At 41.1% G+C, this 13,970-nt stretch overlaps 1 protein-coding gene across 1 annotated transcript; it reads right to left on the bottom strand.

Moving 5' to 3' along the window:
* Positions 1–1,491: 1,491 nt before the first annotated feature.
* Positions 1,492–7,351, bottom strand: LOC137626120 (uncharacterized). The gene is made up of 5 exons (XM_068357197.1): positions 7,178–7,351; positions 6,825–7,093; positions 3,512–4,013; positions 2,595–3,427; positions 1,492–2,197 (listed from the first exon to the last, which is right to left on the bottom strand). Exons 1-5 carry the CDS (start codon positions 7,349–7,351, stop codon positions 1,492–1,494), a joined length of 2,484 nt encoding a protein of 827 aa, XP_068213298.1.
* Positions 7,352–13,970: the final 6,619 nt, after the last annotated feature.

The following is a 13,970-nucleotide window of genomic DNA, read 5'->3' as shown; positions in this document are numbered from 1 at the left end:
TTTAATCAAAGACTTGCGTTCCTCGAGAACGAGTACCTACTAATAAACTTGAAATTCCTTTTCAGATTCAAGAGCAAGTCTTTATTACTATGTACATTATAATTACTGTAAATGAACTTTACTTATTGCTGTAAATTATTTAATTTATGCATTTGTGAAATAAAATTTCTATTTTATTACCTGTGCGTCTCAATCAGCTCCTACTTACTATGAAATACATGCCTGTCATAGTTTTATTATCCCCCCTTTTCCTTATGGTTATGAAGAAATTAAGATGCTAACTCTTAATTTATATTCACTCTGATTATGTAAGGTTCCAACACGAATACTTACTTTTGATACCCGGGAGATGAACCATCACTCTCAATACACAGTGCCCAACCACCACTGGTCTAATTTTCAGAATGTTCCTATACAAATATCAAACATTCGGCTTCATCTCCAAGTTCTTCAAGTTCTTCTATCAGGATGAATAGCCCTTCAATACCACTTTGACGTCGGCATAGCCCATGGGAACTTCACTGCCAAGGGGGGCAGGATGCTTCTTCCCTATGGTTCTTTATCAAAGATTACTATGCTGTTTTGTCAATGCCTTGGCACTTACTATTAGGGGAAAATCTACCACGATACATTGATTCTCTGGTACTCTTCCATCAGGACGCCATGGCTTGAGCCCAAAAAACGGATTTTGAGCGAAGCGAAAAATCTATTTTTGGGTGAGATAGCCATGGCGTCCTGATGGACCCTCCCTGCTACTTCGTCCAGTTTTAGATCCCACCCTGTTCTACTGTATCATGGTGATGGGCAGCAACTGGCTTCAGGATGAAGACGGGCGTGACGTCATTTGAGCAATGGCGCCCGTTTGTTTACGTCTCGAGTATCAGTAGTAGCCACGAGTGAGATTGGCTGTGGAGCGGCTCCCAGCTATTCTCAACCCTTACACACCGAAGCATTAACTCTGTTCGGGGTGAAGATAGCTATGTGGCGCGTTCAGACATGCGTCCCCTGTTGATATACGATGTCTTAAAGGGAAACCTTTGAGATACTCGCTCCAGAAGTTAGAATTCTGTGATAACCTGTGGTTAAATTCTCTGGGAATATCTTAGTAGTATTATACCCAAGGAAGCTACCAAAAAGGAACCTTCCATCAGGACGCCATGGCTATCTCACCCAAAAATAGATTTTTCGCTTCGCTCAAAATCCGTTTAATAGTGGTGTTTTCTTCAAGATAAATAGAATAGTGCACATTATAATTTTCTGCTTCTAATTCCCTCCTGTAGCATGAAAAATTCACTGCAGCTGTAGTGCCCTCAGTATGTCTCGCACATAAGTGTATGCATTACATAAAGGTCTTTGCTGTATCTGTTTGGTCCCTAGCTATACTTCATACAGTTTCTTACAGTTTATGTTTTGGAAGAGGCTGTTAAGCCTGTACATCCAGCTCAGAATGATTTACTAGGTTGGTGATTGCACTGGTGGTGGTTGTGGTGGTTATATTATAAATAATTTTACTATAATTTTAGCTCTATAATTATAAAGTAAATCTTGATCCCTCCATGCCTTATCTATATTGTTTTCAAATTTCCAAGTAGACTCTGAGTCAACAACAAATTGTGGCAGCATGTTCCAATTATTAATCATTCTATTACAAAATGAATTCTTTCTTTTTTCCAGTCTTGTTCTTTTCTTATAAATTCTCTTGGAATGTCCTCTTGTTCTATCGCTTTCTCTTAACATGAACAGTCTTTGGCATACTTCCGGATCATACCCGCCGGACAGGATTTTGAAAGTCTCCAACATGTCTCCCCTCGCCCGTCTGTAAGCCAGTGTGGGTATCTTCAATTTCCTGAGGCGCTCTTCATAACTTAAATTCTTCAGTGTTGGAACTAATTCGGTGGCTCTCCTCTGTACATTTTCTATAGCCTCTATGTCCTTCACCAGGAATGGGGCCCATGCTTGATTTGCATACTCTAGGTGTGGTCTGACCAGTGCCACATATAGTTGCTTAAATATCACCTCATCCAAAGATACAAATGTTCTCCTGATAAGTCCTGTTATCTTGTTAGCCATATTTATTTTCTTATTGAGGTGCTCAGAAAAAATTAACCTATTATCAATTATGACTCCAAGATCTTTTTCATGTTCAACTTCTAATAATTGTTCTTTCATATAGTAATTTCCATGGGACACTTCAGATCTGCAAATTCTCATAGATTTACATTTCTTTGGATGAAAATTCAATAACCACTGGTCAGACCACTGCCTCATACAGATGATGTCCTCTTGCAAAAACTTAGTATCATCTTTTTGTAAATTCTAGGTCCTCTAGAGGGCAGAAGCCTATGCCATCCAGAGTTATGGTACCATCTATATATGGAGCATGTAAGGCAAATCTCTATGGGTTGTTTTTCCACCGGGCGTCACAGGTCTCTCCCCAGAAATAGATTTTTCCTTCGTCAAAATCCCTTTTTTTTTTTTATTTGTCTATACATCTTTGTGTCATCAGCATACAAATACAATTCACTATCATTCTTCAATACTTCGGGCAGATCGTTAATATATATAAGACAAATAGCAATGGTCCCAATACTGACCCTTGGGGGACTCCACTCATTACATTGTGCCACTCTGACTCTTGTCCGTTAACTACCACACACTGCTTTCTAGAGCTCAGGAAGGCCTCAATCCATTTTGAGAATACTGTGCCTATATTATAGCTTTTCTCTTTCTCAACAAATCTTCTGTGAGGTACTTTGTCAAAAGCTTTCATAAAATCGCAGTATATAATATCAACCGCATCTCTCTCTTCCAGAGCTTGGGTCCAATCATCTAATACTTTAATCAGTTGAAGAACTGTAGAGCGTCCAGAGAGGAATCCGAATTGCTTGTTACTAAAATAAGAATTCTGTTTCATATGACAAATAATTTTTTCTCTAATTATTGACTCCATAAGTTTACAAATAATACTGGTTAGGCTAACAGGCCTGTAATTTCCCGGATCACTTTGTTTACCACTCTTAAAAATAGCTGTTATACATGCTAACCTCCAATCAGTAGTAGGTAACTGTCCACTCTCAAAAGAACATTCAAACAATATCTTCAGTGGTTCTACAAGCACATCTCCCACCTCCTTGATAATCCTTGAATGTATCTCATCTGGTCCAGCTGATTTGTTTTTCTTCAGTTTCTTGATGGCTGCTCTAATCCTTGATGGTGAGAATGTAATTCTTTCCAACTTTGTTCCTTCTTTAGTAGGAAGCCTTGGAATATCTCCGGATGGTTCTTTAGTAAACACCTCGCTGAAGTATTCTGCCAGTCCTTCAGCTTTTTCATGATCATTTTTCGTCCTGTGTGTCCCCCGTTTATCGTTAGCTAATTCCAGGTCTGGGATACCAGATTTTCTGCTCGTCTTTCCTTGTACATATTTCTAAAATACCTTTGGGTTACTTTTAGCATTGCTGGCAATTCCTTGTTCCTTTATTTTTATTGCTCTTCTGGTATCTCTTCTTACTTGATTGTTGATTTTTCTATATTCGGTCACAACTACTTGCATCTCCTGTACATTATTATCCCTGTAATTCCTTGGCTCTTTTATTCGGACCCAAAGACGTTTTTTCCTCTTTATCTTCATCCACAGTTTTTTATCCATTGGTAGTTCTTTATTAGTCCTTTTCCTTGGTGAAGAATTAGTTTTTACTGCTTTAATAGGTACACAATCTTTAGTGACTTCTTTGATTTTGGCTTTAAATCTTATCCACTTAGTCTCCATATGTCCCCCATCAAGGAAGGTGCCCCAATCAATATCCAGTTTAATTCTTAGCATATCATAGTCTGCTTGTTCAAACATATACACTCCCCTTCTTTGAATTCTTGTCTCTATCTCAACATTACAATAAAAGGAAATACAGGCATGATCACTTCTCCCAATAGGACACTCCACAATAACATCATCCACGATATCATCACTATCCGCAAATATTAAATCTAGGACTCTTCCTCTCGCCTCCCCCCCTCTGTCGGGTTATTTCATTGACACACTGAGTCATATAACAATCCCTCACAACTTCAATAAATTTAAACTCCATGCTGTTTATTCCTCCAGTTATTGTGCAATTTTCCCAGTCTATGTTAGGTAAATTAAAATCGCCAAATATTATCTTGTGCAGTGCTGGCTTATAATGTAGCTCATACATTAGCTTGCATAATTTATCATTATCCTCCGTCCCATGCCTTGGGCTCCTGTCGTCGTCGGCGCCCACTCGTGTCCGAGTATTGGGTTCTGTCGTTAGCCATCAGCCTCCTATCTGTGGGGTGGGTGCTTATGCTTGATGTGGCTGTTAAGTCCTAGTCTGTGGTGGAAGAGTCGCGGACAGTGTTCACAAGGGAGGGTAGGTGGTGGGCGGGGCTGTTCTAATCGCTCTCTCCTTCTTCTCCTCCTAGCCTCCTCATTTTGTCTCCTCCTCTCCTCAAAGTCCACGGTGCCATGGTGTACTGTACTCCTCCAGGTTTTCCTGTCCCTGGCTGTTTCTTCCCATGAGGAAGGATCGATGTTAGTTAGAGCCAGGGTGCGCTTTAGTTGATCTTTATAGCGCATTTTTGGGGCTCCTCGTGGTCTGGTGCCCTGGGTCAGTTCTCCGTAGAATATTTTCTTTGGGAGCCTAGATGGATGCATCCTATGCACGTGTCCTATCCAGCGGAGGCGGTGGTGGATGATGGTGGCCTCCACGCTGGACAGCGAGGCACGTTCTAAGACTTCAATGTTGGTGGTGTGGCTCTCCCAGGGGATTTTCAAGATCTGCCTCAGTTTCATTTGTTGGAAGCGTTCTAGGTTTTTAAGATCGTTACTATGTAGCGTCCATGTTTCACATGCATACAGGAGCGTGGAGAGGACTACTGCCCTGAACACCATTATTTTGGTGGTCATTGTCAGTGCGTGGTTGTTAAATACGCGGCGGTTGAGTCGGCCAAAGGCGGAGTGGGCTGCCCTGATCCTGTTCTCCACGTCCTTTTTGCTTGTGGGAGCTGATGTTAGGATGCTCCCTAGGTAGGAGAACTGGTCCACCTGTTCTAACGGTTGGTCATTCACTGTGGTATTGAAGTTGGGGAGCATCAGTCCTGGTGGATGTTGGACGAGGGTCTTGGTTTTGTCTGAGTTGACTTGCATCCCAAAACGTTCGTAGGCAGAGTTGTATGCATCAGCTAACGACTGCAGGTCCTCTGCCGTCTGACCTGGGGTGGCATTGTCGTCAGCATACTGCAGTTCTCGCACTGCACACAAGGTGGTCTTGGTTCTGGCGCGGAGTCTAGCGAGGTTGAAAGCGCCTCCATCCATGCGGAAACGTAGGTCGACTGAGGGTGTGTCTGGGGGAATCTCGTTGAGCATTGCTGGGGTGTATAGCGAGAAACACGTCGGGGCCAGAACACAGCCCTGCTTCAGGCCGCCGTTGATGGGGAATGGGTCTGAAAGAGAGTTCTGGTGGCAGACTCTCCCAACCATTCCGTCATGGAGGGCACGCACCAGCTTGACAAAATCGGGTGGGTAGCCATATCTTTTGAGGACAGCCCACATGGCAGGTCGAGGTACTTTGTCGAAGGTCTTTTTCAAATCCCAGAAGATGAACATTATGGGCTGTTGTTGTTCGAGGCTCTTCTCTTGTAGTTGTCGCGCACAGAAGATCATGTCTATGGTCCCGCGAGAAGGTCGAAAGCCGCACTGGGACTCTGGCAGGACGTCTTCTGCGAGAATAAGGAGGCGGTCAAGGAGAATCCGAGCGAAAATCTTACTCGCGATGCTTAGTAGTGATATTCCCCGGTAGTTGTTACAGTTCTCCCTGTCTCCCTTCTTGAAGATGGTAGTGATGTTTGCATCGCGGAAGTCACTGGGGGGGTCTTGGTCTCCCATATTTTCAGTATAAGGAGCATCAAACGGTTCCTCAAGCCGGGGCCACCGTGAGTGAGGAGCTCCAACGGGATGTTGTCTGGCCCTGGGGCTTTGCCGGGCTTCATGCGCTGCAGGGCCTTGTTGAAGTCATGGATGGAGGGTGGTAGTGCCATCCAGTGACGGACGGGATGCTGCGGGGTCATTCGCAGGAGATCGTCTGGGGTGTCTGCTTGGTCATTGAGGAGGTTCTCAAAGTGAGACCTCCACCTGGCCAGGATGCCCTCGCTGTCGGTGATGGTCGTGGCCCCATCCGCGTCCTTCAGGCTGCCCACTGATGACCGTGTGGGACCGAATATTTCTTTTGTTGCTGCATAGAAGCTGCGCAGGTCACGTTGGTCAGCGAAACTCTGTATTTCTGCAGCTTTTCTTTGCCACCAGGTGTTCTGGGCTTCACGGATACCTCTTTGGCAACCAGCTTCAGCCACCTTGTGAGCACATTTGTTAGCTGCTGTTGGTTGGTTTTCCAAAGTCAGGCGTGCTTGTCGTTTGGTTTCAATGAGAAGAGAGATGGTAGCATCATTCTCATCAAACCAATCCTGCCGTTTCTTGGTGGTGAAGCCTAGTGTTTCCTCCGCGGCACGGGCCATGGCGTTTCTGAGGGTGGTCCAGTGGTGCTCGACAGTGGCCTGACCCACAGGGTCTGCGAGGTATTGTTCGCAGGCCTCCTTGTAGTTCTGTGCCACCTGTGGGTTGCGGAGCTTATTACAATCAAAGCGTTGGTGTGATACGCTGTCAGGTGCCCTTCTGGGTGGTCGTAGGGTCGTTCCTGTAAACAGAAACAATTAATATATTCCCTTCTGTGCACCTTAATTCAATACGTAAGTACTCACTGTATTGTTGCTCCATAATTATCTCTGTAAAAGATAAATCCCTTCTCACATACATCAACAACCCTCTGCCTTCCGGTGCATTTATAACATTTTTCTCAATAATCTCATATCCATCAATATCATATTCAGCCAATAATCTCTCAAATTTCGTATTCTTTGGCTTTACTTCTTGTAATGCAATTATAGAAGGCTTTTCTGTTGCTTCCTCCAGTCTCAATTTTAACTCACTTATCTTATCTTGAGAGAATACATCCACATTACTAAATATCTTAAACTTATTTACACTTACATAACCATCACCATCAGTCTTTTTTTCTTTGTCCTGGATTCCCCCAACTTACTGATTCTTTATTCCTTCCACTTTCCTAAATATCTTTATCATTAATTTCTCTGGCGGGCCCCTCACCCGATAAATGTAGTTTCCCGACAGATCTGCTTCCATCTTCTTGGCCTCTGCCACTAATTCCCTCGTGTCCTTTCTCTGTGACCTCGTTAAATCATGTTGAATTCGAATTTCCTTGAAGGCCTCTTTACCTTTAAGCTTCTTTATCTCCCTGAGAATATCTAGGACTTTCAGCATCCCTTTGGTACTTTCCCAATCTTGAAATTTTCCTCACATCTCCTTCTGGTAGATCAACAACCCCTGACATTCTGGACTAGTTTTAACACTTACTTTTGATCCTCATTACGTCAAACGTTCCACTCCGCATTATTGCTTTCAGGTACTCCATGGATGATCAAGTTATTCCTACGAGCCTCCCCGTCCCTTATTTCCATCATATTCTCTTCTTGTTTCATCCTCAGTTCTTCTCGCAACTTTTTGTCATGATCAGTCATCTCCCTTTTTAACTGTTCCAACTCTTGTTTGAAATCACTCTCACCATTGCTTTCCAATTCTGTATGTCCCTCGGCTGTTGCTTGTATATTCTCCATCTTATCCTCAATGGACACCATCTTAGCTTCTACAGTCCCCAGTCTGCCCTCAACATCCTTGCATACAGTCTTGTTAGTTTCTACATATTCACCCATATCCACCATTTTGGCCTCCACTGTACCAAGCCTGCTGTCCTTCACTGTACTTTTTTGCTCCTTTACAAATTCTACAACATCATAACATTTGTTTTCAATCACCTCTTGCCTTTTCATTACTTCTTTGCTTTGTTTCTTTAACTCCATAACCTCTTTGTAAAGTCTTGAGCCACCCCCTTGGCAATGTATGCAGTACCATAAAACTTGTTCAGTGGAACTCGCCATATGATTATACATAGCCTCAGGCATATTATCACACTTAATATGACAACATCTTTTGTATAAATCACATTCAATAGCCTTGTCATCAACATGAACCTCCTTATTACACACCACGCAATTATTAAGCCTTTTACTATACCTCCCTTCCTGCTTCCTTTTTTCCATCTTGCAGTATAACTTAATTTAATTTTACCTCATAGTGTAACCCTCTGGTTTTGCCTTAGATGCACTTGAATAGTGAATGGGCTCACAGCCCCCAATGCTGGATCTATCATCATGTAATCTAATAAGACTTGGTCACATTGTTTAATTCAGGTCACATATGAATGACTTCTTTTTAAATGAGAATTGAAAATGGAGCAAGCCAAAGTTGAAAAAGTTTATCAGCTGAATGATATGAAGCAAAAAAAAAATAAGAAAAATAAAAGGTATTAAACACTATGATTAGTGCTGAAGGTATGGTGCACATAACATTAAGCACCATTATTTTGAAATGTGAGGTACTGTAAATGATACAATCCTGTGGGGAAAGCATTCATTGATCCAATTCTATATAATAATTATTGTACTTAGTAATACAGTACATATGTTAGGAGGAATTTCTTTTAAGAATTTTCTAAATAAGTAATTATATTTCGACATTTACTTGGGAAGATTGATTCAGTGCAAGCTGGAGATGGTCATTAGAATTGTTAATGAGTGGTTAGCTGTTGGTGGGTACGGATGAAAAGTCCCTCCTCCTTCCCAGCAGGAATAGCCGACTTTTGACTCGGTTGGTGACGAATGCTCATGTACTGTCAGTTCCTTTCCAAACTTTTACATTTTCTTTTCTATAGCAGGAAGTGAATGCGTTATTGGATTTGTGATAGAAGTTAAGCAAGATGTTCATACTTGCTGGGAGAAGGGTTGATGTTGTAACCGGTTTATAAATAAAGCGGCTGTAGATCCACACTCTATGTGTGAATCTTTTAAGGGGCATGATTGTTTGCAATCATCCTCACGTGTTAAATGGCAAGTGTATGCCCTGAGGAGAAAGAAGGGAGCTAAGTCTTCAATGTGGTCTGTCTGGGCAATGAAGATGCCAAAGAACTCTTTTGCTGCTTTGTTCTCCTCAAGGGGTGCAACAGCTACCACCGCCAATGTGCATATGCCCCAGTTTTGACTCCCAGGAGTATACATGAGGAGCAAGTAGTCCTCAGATATGCATCACCGTGCTTTTCCGGTTTTGATGGTATGTGGGGTACCCCCACTGTTCGCCACACCACCTTGGAAGTTGGATTCTGTTTGCCCATTTCGGTGCAAATGGCTGACGACGAATTTAACCTAAGGAAATTGGATCATTACATGCTGGATTGGACCTGAAGCTGGTAAGGTACTCTTCTGTGCTCCATTCTTTAGATCTAAAGAAGTACTGTATCTACCCCACATCGTTCATAAACAAATGGAAGGATACAGGTATAGGATTAACTGATATCCCCTTTGGGGAAGCGTTTCTTTATTTGATTAGGTACAAGCATCCGTGTGCAATCCAGGCCCTAGTAGTTTTCAAATCCCTATGAAAGACAGTTAGGTGGTTATTGCTCCCAGATAAGACCAAGCGGTGGATACTTCCAGGGAAGATGAACCATCCAGTTCAGTTCTAAGCAGACTTCCAACCCTCCAAGTTGTGCTTCTCACTAATTAGAAAACGATGATTTGTATGTTGCGTAGGGAGAAAACTCAAATTTTAAAAGTAATTTATATATTTTTTAGTTGTAGAAACCTGAGTTCTTTAATCCAAACACATTCCTGGGACCATAGGTCAAATGGGACCTATACTGGCTGGGGAAGGAGCGGGGCTTCTCACCTGTACCCTACGCTATTCTATCTGTTTCCTTATTTCCTCTCCTTACTTGGCTGTTTTCTCTGTTGAAGCCCTTGGCCTTACAGTATCCGGCTTTGCAACCAGGGTTGTAGCCTAGCTAATAATAATAATAATAATCATCATCATCATCATCATCACCATCACTATCATCATCATCATCATCACCATTATCATCACCAACATCATCACAATCATCATCATCATCACCACCACCATCAGTAGCATCACAATCATCATCATCATCATCATCACCATCATCATCATCATCACCACCACTACCACCATCATCATCGTCGTCATCATCATCATCATCATCATCATCATCATTACCATCTCCACCACCACCACCATCATCATTATCATCATCATCATCACCACCATCATTATCATCATCATCAATTACCACCGCCACCACCATCATCGTCATTATCACCACCATCACCACCACCATCATCATCATCATCACCACCACCATCATCATCAATAATCACTACCACCACCACCATCATCATCATCATCATCATCATCATCATCATCATCAATATTATTGTAGAGATACAATCTATTTCTAGAAGTATACAGTAGGCCTACATCAAAACTTTCCACCTTAATATTAATATTTTTATGCTTAACTTTTAGGTCTTAAAACTGATTTAAACATGACAGTAATCATCTACTTCTAATGCACACGAGTAAGGGTCAGGACTATTTTGAAGCAAGGAGTGATGGGAAAGAAAGATAGTTGAACAGGCCTATGCCGAAATAATGATATTCTAAAGTCGTCTATAATTAGAATTACAAAAAGCTATCTGATACATCTGGAATCTATAGACTAACTATAAATTCTTGAAGTTTACTCATATTTTAAGATACTATCTACTGTGAGTTTATGGTGACATATTCATTATTCTCAGGTAAATATTACTCATTTTATATAGTTCATTTATATAAGTTATGGAAGATAATATTCCTAAAGTCATTAACTCAAAATTTGTTAAGATGACTAAAAACTGCTAATGAATATAATATAGTTACCCTTGACATTAGGTTTTCTTTATTATATAATTGTGTCGTTTTCTTTTTTTGGGGAATTTCGTTGATCCAGGGACGGCTTGTTTATACTTACTTGTTTACTTGTTTTGGGTTTAAATCCAACCCTACACTGAAGTCGAGTGAACTACTTCTCGGGCGGGTCCATATTAATCATCTAACGAAACATTTTCATTATAACTTATACAATTCTTTGGTTGTAGCATCTTCCAAATCATATGATCTTGTGAAAGAAAAGTAATGTCTTTAGTTTCTTCTTAAATTCAATTGTTCCCTTTAGGTCCTTCATTTCAGTTGGCAGTTTATTATGATGTCTAGGCGCACAGTTGCTAAAAGCCTTTTCACCAAATTTACTATTTGTTCTTGGTTCAGATAGCCTATGTTTGTCACTCTTGTGTCTTATGTTAACATTTGTTTCTAGTTCTAGTTTATTCAGGCATTCTTTTAGATATTTTGGTTCATTTTGGTTCAGTATCTTAAACGTTAGTAAGAGTAGCTTGTATTTAATCTCACCATTGCTTTCCAATTCTGTATGTCCCTCGGCTGTTGCTTGCATATTCTCCATCTTATCCTCAATGGACACCATCTTAGCTTCTACAGTCCCCAGTCTGCCCTCAACATCCTTGCGTACAGTCTTGTTAGTTTCTACATATTCACCCATATCCACCATTTTGGCCTCCACTGTACCAAGCCTGCTGTCCTTCACTGTACTTTTTTGCTCCTTTACAAATTCTACAACATCATAACATTTGTTTTCAATCACCTCTTGCCTTTTCATTACTTCTTTGCTTTGTTTCTTTAACTCCATAACCTCTTTGTAAAGTCTTAAGCCACCCCCTTGGCAATGTATGCAGTACCATAAAACTTGTTCAGTGGAACTCGCCATATGATTATACATAGCCTCAGGCATATTATCACACTTAATATGACAACATCTTTTGTATAAATCACATTCAATAGCCTTGTCATCAACATGAACCTCCTTATTACACACCACGCAATTATTAAGCCTTTTACTATACCTCCCTTCCTGCTTCCTTTTTTTCCATCTTGCTGCAGTATAACTTAATTTAATTTTACCTCATAGTGTAACCCTCTGGTTTTGCCTTAGATGCACTTGAATAGTGAATGGGCTCACAACCCCCAATGCTGGATCTATCATCATGTAATCTAATAAGACTTGGTCACATTGTTTAATTCAGGTCACATATGAATGACTTCTTTTTAAATGAGAATTGAAAATGGAGCAAGCCAAAGTTGAAAAAGTTTATCAGCTGAATGATATGAAGCAAAAAAAAAATAAGAAAAATAAAAGGTATTAAACACTATGATTAGTGCTGAAGGTATGGTGCACATAACATTAAGCACCATTATTTTGAAATGTGAGGTACTGTAAATGATACAATCCTGTGGGGAAAGCATTCATTGATCCAATTCTATATAATAATTATTGTACTTAGTAATACAGTACATATGTTAGGAGGAATTTCTTTTAAGAATTTTCTAAATAAGTAATTATATTTCGACATTTACTTGGGAAGATTGATTCAGTGCAAGCTGGAGATGGTCATTAGAATTGTTAATGAGTGGTTAGCTGTTGGTGGGTACGGATGAAAAGTCCCTCCTCCTTCCCAGCAGGAATAGCCAACTTTTGACTCGGTTGGTGACGAATGCTCATGTACTGTCAGTTCCTTTCCAAACTTTTACATTTTCTTTTCTATAGCAGGAAGTGAATGTGTTATTGGATTTGTGATAGAAGTTAAGCAAGATGTTCATACTTGCTGGGAGAAGGGTTGATGTTGTAACCGGTTTATAAATAAAGCGGCTGTAGATCCACACTCTATGTGTGAATCTTTTAAGGGGCATGATTGTTTGCAATCATCCTCACGTGTTAAATGGCAAGTGTATGCCCTGGGGAGAAAGAAGGGAGCTAAGTCTTCAATGTGGTCTGTCTGGGCAATGAAGATGCCAAAGAACTCTTGCTGCTTTGTTCTCCTCAAGGGGTGCAACAGCTACCACCGCCAATGTGCATATGCCCCTGTTTTGACTCCCAGGAGTATACATGAGGAGCAAGTAGTCCTCAGATATGCATCACCGTGCTTTTCCGGTTTTGATGGTATGTGGGGTACCCCCACTGTTCGCCACACCACCTTGGAAGTTGGAGGCTGTTTGCCCATTTCGGTGCAAACGGCTGACGACGAATTTAACCTAAGGAAATTGGATCATTACATGCTGGATTGGACCTGAAGCTGGTAAGGTACTCTTCCGTGCTCCATTCTTTAGATCTAAAGAAGTATCTACCCCACATCATTCATAAACAAATGGAAGGATACAGGTATAGGATTAACTGATATCCCCTTTGGGGAAGCGTTTCTTTATTTGATCAGGTACAAGCATCCGTGTGCAATTCAGGCCCTAGTAGTTTTCAAATCCCTATGAAAGACAGTTAGGTAGTTATTGCTCCCAGATAAGACCAAGCGGTGGATACTTCCAGGGAAGATGAACCATCCAGTTCAGTTCTAAGCAGACTTCCAACCCTCCAAGTTGTGCTTCTCACTAATTAGAAAACGATGATTTGTATGTTGCGTAGGAAGAAAACTGAAATTTTAAAAGTAATTTATATATTTTTTAGTTGTAGAAACCCGAGTTCTTTAATCCAAACACACATTCCTGGGACCATAGGTCAAATGGGACCTATACTGGCTGGGGAAGGTCGGGGCTTCTCACCTGTACCCTACGCTATTCTATCTGTTTTCTTATTTCCTCTCCTTACTTGGCTGTTTTCTCTGTTGAAGCCCTTGGCCTTACAGTATCCGGCTTTGCAACTAGGGTTGTAGCCTAGCTAATAATAATAATAATAATAATAATCATCATCAGCATCATCATCACCATCATCATCACAATCACTATCATCATCAGTAGCATCATAATCACCATTATCATCACCACACCACCACCATCATCATCATCATCATCATTACCATCTCCACCACCACCACCACCATCATCATCACAACCACCATCATCATCATCA

This window comes from Palaemon carinicauda, chromosome 33 (assembly GCF_036898095.1).
Source record: "Palaemon carinicauda isolate YSFRI2023 chromosome 33, ASM3689809v2, whole genome shotgun sequence".
Lineage (NCBI taxonomy): Eukaryota > Metazoa > Arthropoda > Malacostraca > Decapoda > Palaemonidae > Palaemon > Palaemon carinicauda.
This window is presented reverse-complemented; position numbering and strand designations above follow the sequence as displayed.

Bases quoted from the DNA above. Each gene is read 5' to 3' on its own strand.
- LOC137626120 (XM_068357197.1), bottom strand. From the start codon at position 7,351: ATGCTGAAAGTCCTAGATATTCTCAGGGAGATAAAGAAGCTTAAAGGT. The intron at 4,014-6,824 runs GTATGTGAGAAG...ATAACCCGACAG, and splicing joins GAAGGCAGAGGGTTGTTGAT to AGGGGGGGAGGCGAGAGGAA. The intron at 3,428-3,511 runs GTAAGAAGAGAT...AAGGTATTTTAG, and splicing joins ATAGAAAAATCAACAATCAA to AAATATGTACAAGGAAAGAC.